The sequence below is a fragment of the Neodiprion pinetum genome, chromosome 2 (assembly GCF_021155775.2).
Source record: "Neodiprion pinetum isolate iyNeoPine1 chromosome 2, iyNeoPine1.2, whole genome shotgun sequence".
NCBI classification, from domain to species: domain Eukaryota; kingdom Metazoa; phylum Arthropoda; class Insecta; order Hymenoptera; family Diprionidae; genus Neodiprion; species Neodiprion pinetum.
This window is the reverse complement of record NC_060233.1, coordinates 28,329,305-28,344,589: the sequence shown is the minus strand read 5'-3', so window position 1 is coordinate 28,344,589 and position 15,285 is coordinate 28,329,305. Positions and strand designations below refer to the sequence as shown.

The following is a 15,285-nucleotide window of genomic DNA, read 5'->3' as shown; positions in this document are numbered from 1 at the left end:
GATAAACAACTATTGCGAATTGAAATAGCAATAAAATTCATACAATAAAGCAGACGATTCAATTGCGTTGGAGGATTGAACAAAGATATTACTTTCTTACAAAATAGAAATGCAGGAAGCGTTATTATTAGACGAAATAAAAAAAAAAAAATTATATGAGCCGGTCATTTAATTGAATCTGTAATTATTCGGATTGAAACAGTTTTCAGTGAAACAACGAAGAACCAAAATCATAGATGAAAAAGTCACGCGCCAAGGAAAATTTATACAAATAAAACTGACGAAACATTTGTATTAGAAATAATGAAGATTCTTTCAATGGTTGTTGCCTCCTTTTTTCTTCTTCATCTTTGTTTCAAAGCAGTCATGCCAAATCAGAATATTTTTTTGACTGAATTCAAAGTTACAACAGCGAAGTTTCTTTCGCTTCATAGGACAGATTTATAATGAAATTAATACACCTTTATATTCTGTAACTAATAAAAATCCCAGTTTCAGTCAGCTTTTTATTGTCGATGCAAACGAAGCGGTACTAAATTCAATAAATGAAATTTAAATGTACGATACAGTCCAGAATGCATTTTACGAATTTTTATTTGAAAACGAATCATAACCGGCAGAATTAGAAATCCGCTTAGAAAATAGTCGAAAGAATTATACGCTTGTGATGAAAATGGAACCTGCGAGATTTAGATTTCAGAGCACGCAAGTCATATTATATGCTATAAAATAAACGTTTCAGTAAAGTTCTCATCGAAAAAAACGGTTAGCACCCTTTCTAAGATCATTATCCATAAAGCATGAAAGCTGTCAATCGCTTTCTAAATTCCAGATCTCAATATCACAATTTACAATATAATACAGGGCTCATAATTCGAAATTAAAAGTCTTACAATACCTACGAATTCAAGAGCGGAAAATCACAGAGTGAAAAATGTACCAGGTAAAAATCCCAGCAACGCGAATGATCGAACGATTAAAAACACTCAAAACCGAAGACCGGAGTTTAAAACAGGCACCGCTGGACGATAGTAAAGTTACCCTTGTAAAGTAATACTAATAACACTTGCAATGTGTTCGCCATATTCGAAACGTTTTAACGTATAGTCATTTTGAAGGTTATCAAGAATTTTGGACTAGGGGCCATTCAACGAATATGTTTGTTTGACCAGATCCCCAAAAAATAATATATAAAAAAATCTCGACCCCTCTCACTTTGCCAGAGTTTTTTTTATTTGTCTATTAATCCATAATTCGATCTATTTTTAAGACTGTCCGTAATGGAACGTATTCGAGGTAGATAAATAAATATATCGAACGTTATATCCCCCCCCCCCCCCCCCCTTCTCTAAAAACAAACGTATTTGTTGAACAGCCACGTAATAGTTTTTATCTACTGCGAAAATGACCTTTTTGTGGATTATTTGGACATTTTTAATTACAGATCTTCAGTGTTAAAATTTAGTACATCTAGAATTCCGAATTCTTGACGTTTCGGATTGGATGATAATGTGACTGGTACTTCGATGAATAAACAGCTATTTTACATACACGTCCTTGAAGTCTTGTGCTCTACCGTCTTTGGAACGTTTGGATCTCACCAAGGGTCATGGACACGCCGTTCTAAGGCAGCTTGATAGCAAGTCGATACTCAAACATGGCGAATCATGACCGACAAAAATCGATTTCATAGAATTCTCGTCCAACGTATGTTCGTCGGCTCATGAAAGGTACGGTCGTAAGATCGGTGGACGGTGCTATTTTAGTTTCAAATAAGTCTGTCATCGTGAAACAACGATATTCGCTGTCCATGACCGCTCGTCAAAGTCAAAATTTGAACATGGACCTCTGGAGCATAATCGTGAGCAAAAAGTCGCTATATTCTTTGTGAAAAAAGTCATCTTGCCGTCTTAAGGAAGAGCCAAAAAAACACGGAACCCTGTTGCGGACTTGAAATTGTACTCGACGTACACCTGTGTCAGCAAACATCACGCACCGTGTGAAGTGAGTATTTAGACGTCGGAAGGGGCAGATAGATAAGTATAAAATCGCAGATACGCAGCTCAGTCTCGTTATATCAAAACACACCGTGAACTATTATCGCTGGTCCCGTTTCAACAAGCATAGTCGATCCTGATATTCTCAAGATGATCAAGACTGTAGTCATCCTACTAACCATCGCCTTGATTGCTGCCGCAATGCGTAAGTTTTTGCTTCGCCATATTTAATTATAAAAGCACAAGATTAGAAAATTTTACGCTATGTTCGGCTGATAATGTTATAGTTCATCGACTGATCCATTGATGGATATTTAAAGAATAAAGTGTATCGGATGTTCAAAATTTGTGTTCGAACTTGCTCATAGTCGAAGTTTAGCATTGAATTGAGTCTTTGGATGGATTGAAAATACCTTTAGTAATCACGAAGTACATGATACTTATGTACTTGATATTGACTAAATATCAAGTACGAATGTATTTTGTACTTTGTGAAATAAGAAATTCTAATTAACGTTGTATTGTTAATATAAAAACCTGCATGCTAATTCAGCATTTTGTGACATTCGCAAATACCTGAAGAATATTTTGTATGAGAAAATTATCACGTGTAAATTGCAATCTACTACAAGACTAGTTGCAACGTAAATTTTGTAGAAAGCGTTTGTTCATTTTCTGAAACATATAACAGTAAATACAAGGATGATAAAAAAATTATAATGCTAATGTAGAAGTTTAAAGTTTCTCCGGAAAATATTATAAATATCGATACTATGATTTCAAATTTCATACATGCATCGATAAAACAGCTGCTGGCATGACCGATACAACCGCGTAAATTTGAAATAATAAGGTCACATACAATGCATTTGACAACTCACGACTATTTTTCGATTTGTGAACTTTGTAATTACGGCATTGACATGTACTAATTACCTCAATACTGTAGTACTTTGAAATTACTAGAATTATGAACACGAAGTACAACGGTACTTAGTACTTATTGCATTGCTCAAAACATAATCCATCTGTACTGGGTGATTGATAATCTGATCAGAACTGAGTAATTTTTACTCCTATACTTTGAATCTGAAAACTACAAATATGGCACAGTGACCAAAATTTGAGTATCTTATACCCTATTTCTGTTTAGAGGATATGACAATTTAACCTAATAACATTGCCGTTGGGTGTAGTAAAATAGCAAACGACTTTAAAACTGTAATTTACGAATATGAAATACATTCTTCCATTTAATTTCTTTATCACAAGAGTAGATAAAACTTCTTGTACAGAAAAGTATTTTACTGTGGCAAAATATGCACGAAAACTGATCAATCGATTCTCTACCAAATGTCGTTTTTCCTTACTTTCGAAAGTAATCACCAACTAATCGTTTTCAAATCTCAGCGCAATTTGGTGGCGGCGGTCAAGGAGGATCTTCAGGATTCGGTGGACCGCAAGGAGGAGGATCCTCAGGATTCGGAACACAGCAAGGAGGATCCTCAGGATTTAGTGGACAGCAAGGAGGAGGATCCTCAGGATTCGGACAACAGCTAGGAGGATCCTCAGGATTCGGACAGCAGCAAGAAGGATCCTCAGGATTCGGTGAACAGCAGGGAGGAGGATCCTCAGGATTCGGACAACAACAAGACGGAGGACCATCAGAATTTGGCCAACAATAAGGCGGAGAATCATCGGTGTTGCGTGGAGGCAATGGAAATTACTATATATTTTCAAATGGAATAGCCAACGCGGATAACGCGAAGAAACTTAGTCTTCTGCATATGTTTCATAAATAAGTTTTTGTTTCCTATCGCGATAATAAACTTGAAATGGTCAAAATGTACACATGACATAATGCAATCCATCTTCCCGTCTGTTTTTTCCTTTCCTCTTTTCATTAACCTTTCAACTCACAGGATAGATTTTATCAGAAAAAAAAGAGCAGAGAGATGGTTCTCCTCGTTACCGATTTTTCGAATCCATTTGTCCTGAGGATGATTCCAAATTGTTCAAACAAAACCGCAGTAGCTTGTGGACCGAAATGATTAGGTAAGCGTTTCTTTTTCATCGGTTACGTGAGCATCGGATTCAGCGTAACATTGGCCGGCTAGCTGAAGCATGGCTTTACAGATTTTGACCCGAGGCGATGCGAGTCTGTTGGTCCAAGGCCAAGGTCAAGTCAATGACCTGTGATATTCTGCACCCACAATCATCTCCTTGCATCCTGTCGCAAGTAAACACCATTTGCAAACGAAGTTAAAGTTCTGAGGTCATTCTTTCATGCTGAGACTAAACAATAATTTATTAAGCTTGTACGGAATCAGATAAGAAACGATATCAGTGTCTTATCCTGACCGTGAACTTTGGTCTGCGAACTTTGTCTTTCACTTTACAAGATAACTAAGCGTTGTGCCTGTTCTTCGCTGAAGTTTGATGCAAAATTTGGAAACCTGTCTTCGTTAGTAAATGGTTGGTGCGAAATTTTGCCTGAAGGAATTAGAAAGGAGGATTAGAACGATACTTGATCGAATTACGCGATAATTATACGAGTGATTATGTAACGTGCTTTTTACGTGGATGCTAGATGTTTTTCACATAAGTAAAGATTTGCTTGATTAATACGGTGATTGATGAAATGGCAATTTCACTGTACCGTGAAACTGCAAGGTTACGGGCATTGCTATTCGTTGTCACGGAACATTTCACTGTCAGATTTATGCGGTCGAAAAATTCTCAGGGTAAACAGCTAGAGTCAATTGTGAATTTTAAATGCAAATTACCCTCAAAACGATTCAATCGCATGCTACGATTTCCTTATTAAAACCTTACTCGAAGTGGTTTTGAAAGAGAATTTCTTTTGTGTTTCCAATTCGTTTGAAGGACCATTGAAACTGTTTCAAATTAAATGCCATATTACGCTGATCGTTAAGTCGCTTTACGAATATTCTCTCACTGCAAGACATCTGGATTGCTATTTCAGAGAGCCAGAATACTTTCACTCTACTTTTTACTTCCGTGCGGAATTTAGCTCCAATAGAAACCAAAGCCAAGAAGAAAATCGAATCTAGAACTCCGTGATCGATTTTAATTTCTTTAACGAGTCATGTGACGGGGACGTATTAACAGCTAGGTTTAAAAAAAGTGATTAAAAAACAGAGGTGGAAATAGTAAACAAATAGTGTGTAAAACGTAACCGCGCAACGAATTGACAATGGATTAGCAGGGGAGCGACGGATTGTATAAAAGTCGAAACAGAGCGACTGAAAATCATTCGATCGAATCAGTTCGCCAAAACTTCCTTGGCATTGATATATCGACAATTTCGACATGACCAAGACGATCGCGATCTTTCTGCTGGCAGTCGCTCTAATCGCAACATCGGCGATGGGTGAGTTTCCTCGACTTATATTGACAGTGCTTAAAACGTCTGCATCGATCGTTCGTTTGGTAAAAAAAAGCACAATTTTTTAATTGATCCTGATTCTACTCATTGTCAAGTGAAATATTGCTTCATAAACAATTTATGCATTCAAATGAGGAATATTAATTGATCTTATGGATTGTTGGATTCTACTAAATTCCAATTTTAAAAAGACAGTTCACACACGCTGGGATTGAACAATATTACTGTCACTTTGATTTTAGTGCTCGCAACTTTGTCGCATCTTTGAAATTTTCTAATTTTATTCAAGCATTTTCTGCGCAGTTTCAATTGTAAATTTCAACTCCCATCCGTATTTCCACTTCACAGCTCAGCCATAGGTTGAGATACGAGCACTTTTTCGAACGCTGAGTTCCCTCACTTTTGAACTTGAAAAAACCCAAGCCCCTGTCCAACGATTCTTCTCACATTAGCTCCCTGATTAATGACTAAGCTATTTTCTTTCGCCTTGTTTCAATAATAATAATAATAATCCCGTGCAGTCCACACCGCAAACATCGATCCGCTATTTCAGTCTCTACAAATGATTGATCGCTGCGAATTAGTGCTCTATAATTTGTTTGCAGGTTATGTATATCGTATGCGATTAATGCTTTCCCACGGCTTGTGGCCCGTAAACAAAAATCAAAAACTGTCAGCACTTGACGTGCTCGCCATTTCTGATCAAGCAAATCCCTCTTTATCGAATCGATTATTCATAATCAAGTCTGTTTCCAATTCCTAGCCCAATTCGGCGGTGGACCTGGAGGATTTGGCGGCGGGGGTGGAGGACCAGGATTTGGAGGTGCAGGAGGAGGAGATCCAGGTGGATTCGGTGGAGGTGGAGGAGGTCCGGGTGGATTCGGTGGAGGTGGAGGTGGACCAGGATTTCTCGAAGCAGGATTTGTCGACGAAGGTTTTGTGGATGAAGGATTCGTAAACGAAGGAATCGGCAGAAAATGACTGCTCGGTTGCAACCGTGAAGATCTGCGATTAAAAAGGACCTCGCAAGAATCAGGATTTGACAATGGAAACAATTCTTTAAATATTTCACCTCGAATTATGTATATTATTAATCCTCACTGTATTCGCAATGCAAAATAAATATCAAAAATGTAACAAAACTTACTAAATGGAAAAACAAAATATGGAAAGGCTTATTTCACACGCAGGTTACATGTTCTTACAATGATTGACGGTAAACTGAAAAAAGTTAATCATTAAAAATGGAGAAACTACTTCGCACCTTTAATTAATGTTGATAAACGATTTGTGGTTAGTTAAAATTCATGCTGTACTTTTTTTTTCTATTCTTACAAAAATGCATACGCAAAATTCCAGGAAAACTCGGTCTCCTGTCACGTGTTTTATTTATTCTTGTAATTGGTATAATGCGCAGCGTATCGAAAGAACGACGCGTGATTAAATTAAGATTTTCCCCGAAACCGGTTTGGGAATAAATTTTTCTATTGTAAAATTCCTGTTTCTCGAATCACATATCTTCTGGTCGAAAGCCTTTCAGTCTCAGCGTTTCGCTCTCATGGCGAAAAAGTTACACGCTCGCTTCAGATACTAGAAGCAAATAGTACCGGTTTTTAAATTTACATATCAATTGTAAATATGCGTACACTGAGTTCTTTCATCGCAGTAGCGTAATTATTTAACGACGAATGAGTAAATATTTACTGATTACTGATTAGTAACCAGAAAGCATATATATATATATATATATAAATAATAAATCTTCGCAACTAATCGTTCAATTTTTATAAAGATCGGATTAGATGTAAAATAGTAAATAGCTTACGCATTATAAATCATGAAGCTCGTGACTCGTAACGCGTAAAATTCAGGTCTTGTCTCGCCTCGTATAAGTTTTTATTCTTACCACCCACGCTTATAGCTGGTATAATAATACGTTTCGCTGAATTAAAGAGGCGACTGTTTGTAGAATAAAAATACACCGTCTCGAAATCAAGGTCACGGGCAATTCTATATTCTTGATTCAAACATAAATACATACATTTTTATTGCAATTTTATAGTAACTGTACAGACGAAAGTTTTTGCTCTTCGTCGGATTTGGTGATATAAGAAGAGTATTGGTTTTGGTCGGAAATCACTTTTTCTAATTTCAACGAATCTTTACGTTTTCGAACGTCTAGAATCCGAAAAACCGGTTGTTAGAAAAATCTCGGCGAGATCAACAAACTCTGACGATGATCTCGGAAACGGGTTTGATAAAAAAATGTAAAACTTACAGGATTTTGCAAGAAAATGATGGGCATGAAAAATTGCCATGTTCTGTTTAATTTGAACTTCCGGTTCTACCGGAAATAAATTTTTTAAGGTTTTATCGATAAACATAACTTTTTCTAGATAAACGATTGCGTTTTTCCCAGTTTATATATTTCTTTTTTTCACAATGTACAGATTAGGTTTGTCAGAATTTTTTCTTTTGTAATTTACTTTCAAAACTTTTTCAATTGGCTACCAAGTCCCATCAGTTTCAGATTTTTCATTCATCCATTTTCGAGATCATTGCGGAAGTTAGTCGAACAGACCGACAGATTATTCCATTTTTCATATTGAAAAAAATTATCGCAGAAAAACTGTTTTTACTGCTTGTTTTCAGTTCATAGAAACGACGCGAATAGTTAAAAAAAAAAGTCGTATCGAAATGGTCTTGACGCAGAATTTCAATTCAACTTTCCGTTCCAGTTTTTCCAAAACAATGTGACGAAAACCGATTTTTCCAGGCTTTCGCGTTGATCCGCTGATCAAAACTTTACAATCTGCATCGATTCTTCTTTCACGATCAACCTGCCAGGATACGTTCACCTTACATCACACCAACCGGTCGTGAGTATATTTTGTTCCAACCGATCGACGATTCGCCGTTCAACTCGAGTGAAAATCAAGGTTACAAGAAGCACATACAATGACATCGGGGATTCCCTGCACGGGTTTTAATAATTCATCCGTAGAGTAGAGCTGGCAGAAGGTGGGACCGGGTAAAAACTTGTTGACATAATACCGCGAGTAAGGTAGAAGAAATATATTGGCGAGAAGGGAAACCGAATAATAATAGTAACGTGTAACTAATTACAGCGAAACGAATTTACAGCCGCGCCAACTTATCTAACATGCATCTCTATATTCGGAACGTTGAGGGAAATGGTATAAAAGCCGAAATAGATCGGCGAGAAATCGTCAGGCGTATATTTCGCGGTTCGCTAAAAGCATATTGTCAGAATCGCATTTGCAATCGGTGCCGGATACTTTATCAAAATGATTAAGTTGATTACTATTCTTCTGCTCGCCGTCGCGCTTTTCGCTTCCTCGTCGATGGGTACGTTTAATTGTTAATTATTATATTATATTCGATGAGTTTATTGTTAAATCATGCATTTAGATTGAGACAGGTTTAAAAAATCGTATTTCCGGAACCAAAGGCGGTTGCTAATTGTGAAAAAGTGACGTAAGCATGCATATAATTGAATTTTTTTTTACAGTCGTGAGGCACGGGTTCAATATTTTAGTAAAGAACTTTTGGCTGGAATTGTATAGTTTTTATGACAAAATTTTTTTGAGTGACACATATTGTTGTCTACCAGACTAGCGAATTTAAGTGTTAATATCATTGCAGTTTGCTACAAGTTAAATCAACTTGTCCAAGCTTGCGAAACGTTTTCTGCTGCAGTGAGACTATATTAACATTATAATTAGTTAGTCCAGTGAATTATTTCTCTCTGCGAACGATCATCACCCTCAGCAGAACTATCAAATCCTGTCTATATGCGAAAAGTTTCTTCCTCGTCTCTATCATTTAGCTCGTCTTCCTCCATTTTTGCCCTACCATCGATATTTAGTAACCGTTACAGAACCCGTCACTGTTTCTTTTCATCCCAGTTTGTTTATTAATGGTCAGAGAAGTTTTAGTATTTATCTCGAATTATCGAATCCACACGAGTTATTCGTTGATCAAATTTCATTGCCAACAGTTGCTTAGTAAAATTCTTATAAAATGTATGCCGTTGTAATAAGGGATCAAATGTTGTTCCAATCACAAGAAAATGTACGGCAAGTGAATATCGAGTGTGATTATAGCTGTTAACAATATATTTTATGGTTATTGCAATATTGAATCTGTTTTGTGTATGGTTTTCGCACCGATGTAAAATCATCGCAGTAGCTATAAGAAAGTATAGTACAAGTGACTATTGTCACATAGCAAATACAGTAACACTACATTTTATGCTCATAGCTACTAAAATGGTTTTCATTTGGTACCCGGGACTATATTTTACGTTTATTATAAACAACGAAAATAGTTAATATCTGTATAATAACCTGCACACCGGTAACGGCTCTTGATGTGTTCATAAAAACCAGGAACCAGATTAATTATCGACTCACAGCCAAATCTTGGAATATACTCGTAGGTATCAGAAGGAGCATTTATTTGATGCACTGACCGTATCTCAGTGATAATAATGAAATTCCCACTAGAATTTGACGTGACGTTCATCTTCTCATCCTTAGCTCAGAATGGCGGCAATAACGGTGGAAACGGTGGTGGAGGTTTGGGAAATGGAGGTGGCCAAGGAGGAGGAGGAGGAGGTCAACCAGGAGGTGGAATCGGTGGAATCGGTGGACTTGGAGGTCAAGGAAATGGAGACGGCGGAATCCTGGGAAGCAGCGGATTTTCAGGACTGTCGGGGTTACTGGGAGGATTCGGCAGGAGATAAACGTGCGATTACGATCATGATCCTGGCTCTTCTCAAACGAAAATGGCGATTCGTAAATGATATGGATAACGCATGAATCTGGACACGTCTTAAGATTAGTAACTACCTATTTTTCTGCAGTAATTATAATGCGCACTGTCTTGTAAAGTCGAAAATCTCGCAATGTTTGAAATTAAAATAAAAAGGTGAATATTATAAATAAAAACGGACTACAAGTATCTGTACCATATTCGATACTTTTTATAAATCTCAATACGAAATACTCGAGTACATTGAGTATTTGTAAAACTACTTATGTTTGTAAGCTGCGAAGATATCCCTGAGAATATATAAATGGAAAATACTGGAATTACGAAACGAAGGTAATTAATTAGATATCGATGCTTCGAAAAAATCGGACAAAATTCAAACTTCATTCTTTCGATATGTATTTTGATTGTGCGAAAGGGCAATCGGATTAAAACGTGGAATACCCCATGTATAAATAATCGTGCGAAACAAGGAGGCAATTGTCTTTTTGCCTCGCTTATTTTCAATATTCGCCTTCGGCTCACCAACGACTAATATTTCAAACTTAACATACATTACAATATACTATTACATCCTAATTTAAATTACGATTACCGACGGATTCGCTTCGAGTGCGTAAAAATACTGCAAGAAATACGATATTTAACGAGAAATTATCAGTAGGTCAAAAATGATCGATACCAACTCCTGTCCATTGAATAATAATTACAACTGAATATAAATATTTTTCCCCGAACTCCGCGTCGCGTCATTTACGCAGGTACCACTTTATAATCGAAGACCTGATCAGCAGCATATTTATACAAGAGGTTATACCAGCGACAATAATTAAGATTCGTAACTCGCGACATTTAGTGAAAAAGACAAAAAAAAAAAATAAAAATAAAAAGTAAAAAAATTAAAAAAAAAAACGCAATTTTTCAAAGAAAATAAAGAAGTTCCACATACAGGCTGAGGTGTATAAAGCAACGTTGCGTGCCTCTTTCTCTTCATTGTCGCGAAACAACGCCACGAATACTGCACCGGGTGAAATGTGTTTGAACAAAAAAATAAGTGCCTTGTGTCCGTACGATCGTTTATAATTGTTGCGATTTGAATATAAGTATCACGCTTACGATATTCAGCCATAAACTTTTACACGTCCTCTTGATATGCAAATGTAAAATTTTGTGAAATAGCGGATTAAATAGCAAAAATTCATCTATAAATAAACGGTACGAATCCTGAGTCTGCACAGTCAAAACCCAAACGTTAAATCTCCGCTTTTATGTGTTTAGTGGACGTATAATATCGCGTTGACTTTACACTAAACATGTCAAAATATTTCACCTTCGTTTTAGTGATCGTCACCGTTATCGTTGTGAGCGATCAAGCACATCGTAAGTTTTTCGATAAAAATTTAATTAATTTATGTAAATAATAAAAAACAAAATAACAAAAAAATTTTAAAAAAAATAGTCTCTAGTTATCCGAAGCTCTTCTTAATTAAGTTTCATCACTTGTACCGTCACGAATACTCAACACGACGAAGCGCGAATTTTGAACTTTCTATCAGCTTCGTGACATATGATTGGTAAAAAAATTTTATAAAACTTTTTCAATATCTTCGCTTACAGCTATAGACGGAAAGTTTTCGACTCACAAACCCCATAAACGCGAAGACTCCGTAGGCTCTCATAGCGAAGGCCTGAAGCAATCGTTATATGGGTAAGGATGATATAATCGTGCGCAATTTTTTGCAGCTTCTCGTAAATTACGAATAAAAATTTTAAGCGCAACTCTGATAATGAAGGAGCAGTATACTTAATTTCATTTAGCGTCACCGTATTTCGAGGTGTTTGTCTAAAATGGATTGTACAGTATTTTAACAAATTTCAGCTTTTTATACTTAAAAAATAGAGACGAGTATGTTTCTTTTGTTGATGATAAGCATTGTTTGCTCATATTGGTCCGAATACCCTTATGCATATTTATTTGTTATTTACAATGGTTACAGTGTTTAGATAAGAAATAAAATTCAATCTCACGCACATAAAATTAGAAACATATCAATGAAACGTAAGAAAATCGATTTAATGTCCGTGGTATTAAATTTGTAATTATACGCTCGCCGATACCTAACAATAAGATTTATTTATATCGGTTTTGATGGTCTTGACACTGTATGATTGCAATTCTTTTCTTACCATTATTTTCAATTGATAATCTTTGGGGGTGGGAACGGGAGGGGTTGAATTTTGTTCACTACAAGATTTTTCACATTTTGTTATGCGCCAAAGTTAATGATAAACAAGAAAATGCTATAACTTAATTTCACGTACGAAATATCAATCGTAGAAAAAAAAATTGTAATATCCATAGTAGTAGAAAATCAAATTATCCAAAAGTTTAGTTGCGATCATTTTAGGCAAAACTTGAAAATAACTGAGTTAGTTGACAAAACCAAATTCCCCTTCAAATTCAAGACGGGAGCCGAAGCTAGTGCAATTTTGGATTCAAACTGCAAATGATCCCCCACTCCTCACCCCGTTATTAGAAAAAACCAATAGAGGTATTGAAAAATTGTAACTACACATGTTCTTTTTTGTACATGGCGATTGGGGTAATAGAAGTCAAGGTGACGGTGAGTTCCATGAAGCCGGATCGAGCGATACACAAAAACATGACGAAGAAGGCAACCATGACAATTACAAAAACGAGGATGAAGATAAGTGGGTCAGCGATGTATTTGGCATTACTAATACCATTGACTAAAGACGCATTTATTAGAAAAATAAATTGTTTAAATTTATTAAGAACTGTATTTATTCGATACAATGACTAAAATGAATACCTAGTTCAATTGAAGAATTGAAACTATTCGCATTTGGTAATTTCTCCGAGTGGGTAAGAGATTCACGCGTATAATGACGTTTCTCGTTTGTCTCGTTTACAGTATTGGAATTAATTACGAAGGACGAGAAACGCGATGAAGATGTCTCAAGTCTCGAAGCAGCCAAAGAATTGATGAAAACAGTTGACCCGGAACATCGATACGATTTAAAATAAACATGGCAATCATGTACCGGGACAATCTCTTTAAACTTGAATATCAACCGCGCATGCGCCAAATAATTCAATCTCATTGGTAGGCGAAATCTTCCCGCAGCGATATTCTTGTCTGCGATGCAGGCGGGCCAACCTACGCAAAATGTGTACGTTTGAATTTTCAAAGAGCGTAAGCATTAAATTCCGACCGTTCTTTGAAGAATCATATTTCCGGCCCAATAACAAATGCTTCTCAAACCTTTCCGAGTCACCGCTTCAATTATTCGAGATTTTAACCTCCAAAATTCGTATCAACTACATCGCCGCCAGAAACAGTTTGACAGCTGAAAACTCGGGATGGCCAGCCTGCACGAACAGCTGATAAAACTCGAGCATGCGCAGTTGATTTTCAAGTTTCAAGAGATTGTCCCGGTACAATCACTAACACGGTGCTGGTTATTAATTTTCTATTCTCAAGTTACTATATAATTGTAGAGTACGTCAATAAATAATATGCTCAATTATGATATACTTCCCTCATTTTTTTTTTTTTTCCACCCCGGAGTTTGGATGTAGCTTCACGGTTGGCAAATTTTTGAACTCAAGAACGAGGCCGGCTGTTCGGTTAAATGCTTGCATTGACACGCCGAAAATGATGAGTACAAAATGTAATTTGTGCAAGTCTTTCGCTGATTGAGAAATTTGAATAGCCGTAAAAGTTCCAACGAATTAAAAGTAATTTGTGGTACACTGATTAATTATCAAGTGACAGTAACTTTGTGTCTGTTATTTTTCGGAGCTTTTGCATAAGCCTAAATTATTTTCGATACTTGGCAATTAGTCATTTTTGCATACTTACGAAAAATGGTCAGGTGGCAAGTCAACCTTTCACCATTTCACGCATCATTTTGGGATCAACTTCGCATATAATACGCGTTGAAATCTTATGAAATTATGGAAAACCTATCGAAACGAAAGTCCCCTTGATGCGATAACTTGTACGAGTGTGTTGACCTCGAAAACTGTCGATCTGATTTTTCTATTTGAAGCGTAATGGACAACATCGTAATGACGAGAAAAGCGTGGACTCGTCGAGACGTCTGTTACCTGCTGGAATTGACATAACTTTGATAATTATGTAAAGACCATTCTACAAATTCGAAAGTATAAAATAAAGGTGAAACTTTTATCTTTCATCCGTAAATTCCATGATTATTCTCGAAGCTTTCCGTATAAATAACAGCTGTTCCAAGATAACTTAAAAACCCGGCGTGCAAATGTGACACAATTATTAAGAAAACTGAAATTATTGACTCCGATTAGCGCGAACCAAGTGCAAAGAGTTCGAAACCCTTCTACACGGCGAAGGAAAAAAAATTCATTCCAGTTTTCGAATGTATCGGAGTGCTAAGATCACGAATAGATGTGAAATTTCTATCAAAATATACAGATTGCGATTTATACCTAACGATTTCATTTATCTAGAATGAATATCCAATCCCAAGTACCCAAAAAGTATTTAGTACGTGAGAAAAATGTTTACTCATCGAATTCTATCGGTATCTATCGGTATCAATTACGCAACCAGAGAATTAGTTCAGGCAGTCAGAACATGCTAGACAACGAAATAAGAAGTTAGGTTTTTGCAATAGATAACGTGCAATAAAACGGAGCTTAAGCTTCGGATAACTTTGATATAATTCGGAAACTGCAGTATTTTTTCAAATCTGTTCAACGTGAATCAGAAATCAGAAACTTCAGCTGCCGAACAGAGACTATTATAACATCGCTACGCCACACGAGTTACGTTCTGGAACGAGATTCAAGAGAATCGAGAGAATCGAGAGAAAAGAAGAACTCAGATGTACCTTAACCTTACCTCACATTTCTCGGTAAAATATTTTTTCTACTCCGCAAAAATGTCGAGTTTCACGATGCCAATTTTTTTTATACATTCCCAATACACTGCCAAATATTTTGTAAAATGTATAGCAAAATTCAAGGCGTGACATAGTAAGAAAAAAAATATTCCAGTGTTTTTTCGCTGAAAATAG

At 36.3% G+C, this 15,285-nt stretch overlaps 3 protein-coding genes across 3 annotated transcripts; all 3 read left to right on the top strand.

Annotated features, from left to right (window-relative positions):
- Nucleotides 1-2,042: 2,042 nt before the first annotated feature.
- On the top strand, nucleotides 2,043-3,846 carry LOC124213079 (uncharacterized). The gene is made up of 2 exons (XM_046613930.2): nucleotides 2,043-2,202; nucleotides 3,408-3,846. Exons 1-2 carry the CDS (start codon nucleotides 2,148-2,150, stop codon nucleotides 3,680-3,682), a joined length of 330 nt encoding a protein of 109 aa, XP_046469886.1. The 5' UTR covers nucleotides 2,043-2,147; the 3' UTR covers nucleotides 3,683-3,846.
- Nucleotides 3,847-5,233: 1,387 nt separating this feature from the next.
- LOC124213081 (protein spalt-accessory-like) lies at nucleotides 5,234-6,570 on the top strand. Its single transcript, XM_046613933.1, has 2 exons — nucleotides 5,234-5,391; nucleotides 6,170-6,570. The coding sequence occupies exons 1-2, from the start codon at nucleotides 5,331-5,333 to the stop codon at nucleotides 6,385-6,387; spliced, it is 279 nt and encodes a 92-aa protein (XP_046469889.1). The 5' UTR covers nucleotides 5,234-5,330; the 3' UTR covers nucleotides 6,388-6,570.
- A 2,046-nt stretch (nucleotides 6,571-8,616) lies between these two features.
- LOC124213083 (uncharacterized) lies at nucleotides 8,617-10,436 on the top strand. The gene is made up of 2 exons (XM_046613934.2): nucleotides 8,617-8,775; nucleotides 9,969-10,436. Exons 1-2 carry the CDS (start codon nucleotides 8,715-8,717, stop codon nucleotides 10,172-10,174), a joined length of 267 nt encoding a protein of 88 aa, XP_046469890.1. The 5' UTR covers nucleotides 8,617-8,714; the 3' UTR covers nucleotides 10,175-10,436.
- Nucleotides 10,437-15,285: the final 4,849 nt, after the last annotated feature.

Coding starts and splice junctions, on each gene's coding strand:
- LOC124213079 (XM_046613930.2), top strand. CDS start 2,148: ATGATCAAGACTGTAGTCATCCTACTAACCATCGCCTTGATTGCTGCC. Junction 2,203..3,407: donor CTTGATTGCTGCCGCAATGC/GTAAGTTTTTGC, acceptor TTCAAATCTCAG/CGCAATTTGGTGGCGGCGGT.
- LOC124213081 (XM_046613933.1), top strand. CDS start 5,331: ATGACCAAGACGATCGCGATCTTTCTGCTGGCAGTCGCTCTAATCGCA. Junction 5,392..6,169: donor AATCGCAACATCGGCGATGG/GTGAGTTTCCTC, acceptor TCCAATTCCTAG/CCCAATTCGGCGGTGGACCT.
- LOC124213083 (XM_046613934.2), top strand. CDS start 8,715: ATGATTAAGTTGATTACTATTCTTCTGCTCGCCGTCGCGCTTTTCGCT. Junction 8,776..9,968: donor TTTCGCTTCCTCGTCGATGG/GTACGTTTAATT, acceptor TCTCATCCTTAG/CTCAGAATGGCGGCAATAAC.